Source organism: Dioscorea cayenensis, chromosome 12 (assembly GCF_009730915.1).
Source record: "Dioscorea cayenensis subsp. rotundata cultivar TDr96_F1 chromosome 12, TDr96_F1_v2_PseudoChromosome.rev07_lg8_w22 25.fasta, whole genome shotgun sequence".
NCBI classification, from domain to species: Eukaryota; Viridiplantae; Streptophyta; class Magnoliopsida; order Dioscoreales; family Dioscoreaceae; genus Dioscorea; species Dioscorea cayenensis.
The window spans coordinates 20,779,789-20,785,344 of NC_052482.1; the positions used below are offsets into that span (position 1 = coordinate 20,779,789).

At 38.8% G+C, this 5,556-nt stretch overlaps 1 protein-coding gene across 1 annotated transcript; it reads right to left on the bottom strand.

Annotated features, from left to right (window-relative positions):
* Positions 1 to 253: 253 nt before the first annotated feature.
* On the bottom strand, positions 254 to 5,550 carry LOC120273606 (calcium-transporting ATPase 4, endoplasmic reticulum-type-like). The gene is made up of 8 exons (XM_039280267.1): positions 4,792 to 5,550; positions 4,279 to 4,348; positions 4,083 to 4,204; positions 3,492 to 3,770; positions 3,003 to 3,380; positions 2,021 to 2,130; positions 1,379 to 1,607; positions 254 to 1,120 (listed from the first exon to the last, which is right to left on the bottom strand). Exons 1-8 carry the CDS (start codon positions 5,518 to 5,520, stop codon positions 542 to 544), a joined length of 2,496 nt encoding a protein of 831 aa, XP_039136201.1. The 5' UTR covers positions 5,521 to 5,550; the 3' UTR covers positions 254 to 541.
* Positions 5,551 to 5,556: the final 6 nt, after the last annotated feature.

The following is a 5,556-nucleotide window of genomic DNA, read 5'->3' on the forward strand; positions in this document are numbered from 1 at the left end:
GTTTCTGAAACTCGCTGAAGGCTATCAACCTGTTCGCCCACCTCTTGAGCTCACCCAGATCAAAATCTTGTTTTATGAGAAGAATATGACAGAGTAGGCTGCCAATTATCGATAACAATCTGCTTACATACTGTCCTCTATGTTTTATCTTAAACACTGGATCCAAACAAATAGAGGAAAATATTATCATAATAAACAAGGATGTGTAGATATTTACTAAAGATAACAAGGCGAAATAAACTACAAAAGCAAATACAAAAAATAGGCACCACTACTGTGCCAGCTTCATTTGTTTTAACTGAAGTTTAGAAAAATGAAAACTGGAACCATCAATTGAAAGTGAATACGTTTTGGTTTTTCTTTTTTAAAGATTTGAGTTCAAGAGTTCAATTCCCAGACCACCGCTTTGGTAAGCTATATTGGAAAACTCTGAAACCAATACATAGTCTGGGTTAGAGATTGAAAGCTGAGAAGCTAACAGTTTGCCGAGCTACAGCAGATTGCTCTCTTAAAAGACTGCTCCAAACTGCAAACTATGGCTTCACTCATTTTTATGCTTTGCTGACAGTATCTGTGCACCGGAAGAATTTGTACACCGACCAATGAACTTGAGAATTTCATCAATAAGGATCACCGGAAAAGCAACGGCCAGAACCAAAAGCCATTCATTGAAACTGAGAGGCACGATCCCGAACACTTGAGCAAGGAATGGAACATATAGAATCAAGAAATGTAGTGCAAACGAGATTGACATGGCGAGAAGCAGCCATGGGTTTACCCAAGGTGGCATGCTCAACAGGCTCACGTCTTCAGACAAGGCATTGAGAGAGTTGAACATCTCAATGGCTACCAAGACGGAGAGCGAGAGGGTCATGGCTTTCACTTTACCCGTCTGGAAATAGTCACAAGGGTTGTTGTCGAAGTTGAAGACTCGGGATCCGGCAGTAAATGGGGTGACCTTGAAGCCATCCCACGAAGAACATTGGCCCCAGTTGGAGAGCTGAGAGTAGGTGACAAGCGTGTGCCCATCTCCGCTCAAGTCGATTCCCAAAAAGGAGCCATGAGTGTACCAAATGATGAAGACGCCCACAGTAGCAATTCCAACATAGAGCCCAATGACCTGCAGATGGAGTTGAAACAGAGTCAAGTCTATAGATTTAACTAAGAATTCTGCCGGGTAGAATAGTGATAATACATTCTTAGCATAATTAAGAACCCATTCAGGATCTAAAAGAGTCCATCCACACAGGAATAAGTGTATATGTGGAGTGAAATCATTATCAAGCCCGAAAATAGTTAGCTTAGGCTCTGAACTCTAGAATTTAGGACACAATTTAAACAATGCTATCCAGAATATGGTCAAAAGAGGATCACATACCAGATATCGAAATAAGATCCAAGCGCTGATCAATGAATCATTGCTTCTCCTCGGTGGCTTCTTCATTACATCTCTATCAGGTGGATTGAATCCCAAAGCTGTGGCAGGTGGCCCATCTGTGACAAGATTCACCCATAAAAGCTGAACCGGTATCAGCCCTTCAGGAATGCCTATAGCAGCGGTCAGGAAAATGCAGGCGACTTCACCCATATTTGAAGAGATCATGTATCTGCACAATGACAAAGAGAGAAGAAAAGAAACAAAAAAGAAAAGACTTGATCAGGCATACGTTTTTGGGTACCCTGATCCCTTAATTGGTTTTTTCAAAGGCTTGGGTCCCATAAGGAACTACAAGCAAAACAACAAAATTTTCAACAGATACTCAGTTAATATTATATATTTGATCTATATGTGCACCCAATACTCTCAAGTGCTGACCCACTAAGAAGAGTTCCAGGATTTTCTGTGCATCTATGCACATGAAATCATTGGATTATCCTAGCAGAGAACACAAAAATCTCATAATGCCTCTCATACAAAATCCCTCAACCAAATAAGCTTAAGAAAAAGAGTTGTATTATTAAAGAAACCCATGGCAGTAACAGGGAAAAAAACACAACATAGCCAGTGTTAATGAGTGACCTTATAAAAGCCTTCATGTTATTGTAGATAGATCTCCCTTCACCAACTGCTGCAACAATGGTACTAAAATTATCATCAGCTAGCACCATGTCAGATGCTTCCTTGGCAACCTGTGGGAAGTGATAAACAGATTAAAGGATGTTAGATAAACTAGGTAATATGCTGCACTGACATAGTGTTATTAAGACAACCTTTTAAAAAAAAAATTAAGACTAAGCATTCTCCATCATACAAATAAGTGAATTTCTGAATATCTCCACAGCAAAAAGAGAGGCTTCAAGATGCAGGCAACACCAAAAAAAAGGAGGGAGGAGGAGGAAGTCACTGGCTGGCCAAGTAGATAGTTTACAATCAGATTGAGGTAATAGAAAATGAAGAGCTAAAGGCTAACAAACAGAACTGATGCACAAGGACAGATATTCATGTTGACCAAGCAAAAGTAGAAAGTTAAAAATCCCTAATGAAGAGCAATCAGATTGTGAAGTAATAGAAAACGAAGAGCTAAGAGCTTACAAACAGAGCTGATACACAAGGACAGATAATTATGTCAACCATGCATAAGTAGATAGTTTATAATCACCAATAAAGAGCAATCAAATTATGAAGTAATAGAAAATGAAGACCCAAGGGCTTACGAACAGAGCTGATACCCAAGGACAGATATTTATGTCAACCAAGCATAAGTAGATATTTTATAATCACTAATAAAGAACAATCAGATTATGAAGTAACAGAAAATGAAGAGCCAAGGGCTAATGAACAAAGCTGCTACCAAAGCGCAGATATTTATGCCAACCAAGCATAAGTAGATAGTTTACAATCACTAATGAAGAGCAATCAGATAATGAAGTAATACAAAATGAAGAGCAATAGGCTTACAAACAGAACTGATGCAGAAGGACAGATATTTATGTCGGCCAAACAAAACTAAGATGGGGTACACCACAGATTTCTAGATTATGTAAAAGAATTACAAGCATACCTCTGTCCCAGCAATGCCCATAGCAATACCAATATCAGCCAATTTCAGAGCAGGGGCATCATTAACTCCATCACCTGTCATCGCAACAACCTCCCCATCTTCTTTGAGTAATCTTACGATGTCTTGTTTATGCTTTGGTTCAGCCCTTGAGAACAAAAGCCCTCCGCTTTGCCTTAAAAGAGACTTTTTATCTGGCAAGGACATAAATTCTTTTCCAGTGTAACTCTTTGCCTTGATATCTTCTTTAGGTCCAAAAACACCAATTTCACGACAGATTGCTTCTGCTGTTTGTTTGTTGTCACCCGTTATTACCATGACACGAATGCCAGCTGTTCTGCAGTCCTCAATTGCCTGGTGTACTTCTTCACGGGGAGGATCCTAGATTGTGTTTTATTTTGTAAGTCCATTTCAAAAAGAAGAAATACAACTGCAGGAGAAAGAACAGTCCCAAAAGTTACTCAAGTATCAAGAGAGCACATTCCAACTCACCCTCAGTCCAACCAAGCCAACAAAAACAAGATTTTTCTCAATATCTGAATACTTGGAGGGATCCAGTAGAAGTTTATGAGCTGGATGATCTTCACCGTCATAAGTATCAAAATCTGAAAGGTCATCCTTGTAAGCAAAACCTAAACAACGCAAAGCATTGGTTGACATTTCTTTAAGAGTTTCCATAATTAGACTTCTTGCACCATCATCCAACGGGACGACAGAGCCATCAAGCAACTGAACATATGCACTTCTTTCCAACAAATTTTCAACAGCTCCCTGAGAAAATGAAATTTTTGAGTGGTTATAAAAAAAAAATTCCTTTTCTAAAAAAAAAAACAAAAAACCATGCAAGAGAAAAATCTCAATAGAATCTGCCTATTGGATCTATACCAAACATTAATGGAAGCATCCTATAACAGGAGCAATCAGAATTGACAAATACCGAATTATTACAGAAAAGTAACAAACACTATTTAATCTAAAATGTGGCTTATATCGTACAGCAGTACTTTATATGACAGTTAACTATTTTTAGGTTGCAATTGAATAAAATCCAATTAAATCCACTTATGCAATTGATAAAAGTACCTTCACAAGCAAGGAATTTCTTCCAGATTTTGACCTCACAATTACTCCCATTGATTTCCGAGTGCGGTCAAACTCCAAAGTTGCAACTCTGTGTGTGACCCCATTCCACCATTGACAACAACCTTAGATTGTAAACCAGAAGTTAAATGCAACATTTTTAACATAAATCTCCTAATAATAAGAATTTTTGTCATACGTAATATTTCTGTAGAATTCAATGATGACATATCCGATCCACCAGGAATTCCCATTTTCTCAACTAGAACCTGTTAATGATAAACACATGAAGATTTGTAAAGAACTGAATCCCTCAGATCAGAATTATCAAAGAGGTAATAACTACAAGTTTTGCATAAAATGAGCAGACAAACTATAGATGCACCTTCCACAAATTGCTACCAATTATGAGGAATACTGAATAAGCAACAGAAATCCTGCCAATGAATGATAGAAAAAATTACCTATTCTAGGTTAGCAGCAATGGTCCTTTGAGAAATATAATTCAAGAGTAAAATTAATTGGTTTAATCAACCTCCTAGAGTTTCAGGGTTGCTCTCAGATATAAAACATAGGTCTTTTTTTTGTATCAAATGAAGATCTTGACTTCAACCTTACAGATATTTTTCTCAACAGAAAATTCACTAAGGATGGTCATAAGACCAATATGCTGATTGCGATAAGATGGCATAAATTGTATAATGCTTCTTACCTTTAAAGCTGCCTCTGTGGAATCTCCACTTGCAATAAACTGATTATGCCCTGAGTGTGCAATATTGGCACCATTACAAACAGCAGCGATCTTGGCAATTGTTTCAAGATTAGCATCCATGCTCCCAGTAGGCCAATCGTGTATTTTCCCATTGTGAGGGTCATATGTAGTCCCATCCACTCTAAAACTTCTAACCTGACCTGCCCGGCCTCCCATAGCAACAAGTCTCGCAGCAGACATCTGATTTGTTGTTAATGTGCCAGTCTTGTCAGAACAGATCACAGTTGTGCAGCCCAAAGTTTCAACACTGGGCAACTTCCGCACCAGAGCATTCTTCGCTGCCATCTTCCTGGTTCCCAGAGCCAAGCAAGTAGTAATCACCGCTGGCAATCCCTCTGGTATCGCTGCAACAGCAAGAGCCACAGCAATCTCAAAATAGTACGTGCACTTCTCGAAGGAAAACTTGAAATTCCTCGGCCATCCATCAACAAGCTCCCAGGTAAGAAAGTATTTCACATTGATGAGCCAAACCAGAGCACATATCACACCAATTATCATGGTAAGCACTTCACCAAACTCATTCAACTTCTTCTTCAGAGGAGTCTCATCATCACTCTGAGAAGCATCATGGATTTGTGAGTGAATTTTACCGATTTCAGTGTTCATACCAGTCTCAGTAACCAAGCAAACACAGCACCCATTCACGACAGTGGTACCAGCAAAGACCATGCACTCTTTTCCCTGTATATCAGTATCCTCAGCTTC

Excerpts from the sequence above, each read along its gene's own strand:
- LOC120273606 (XM_039280267.1), bottom strand. The coding sequence starts at position 5,520 with ATGGTCTTTGCTGGTACCACTGTCGTGAATGGGTGCTGTGTTTGCTTG. Across the intron at positions 4,349-4,791 it reads CCACAGAGGCAGCTTTAAAG|GTTCTAGTTGAGAAAATGGG; the intron begins GTAAGAAGCATT and ends TATCATTAACAG. Across the intron at positions 3,771-4,082 it reads GAAATTCCTTGCTTGTGAAG|GGAGCTGTTGAAAATTTGTT; the intron begins GTACTTTTATCA and ends TCATTTTCTCAG.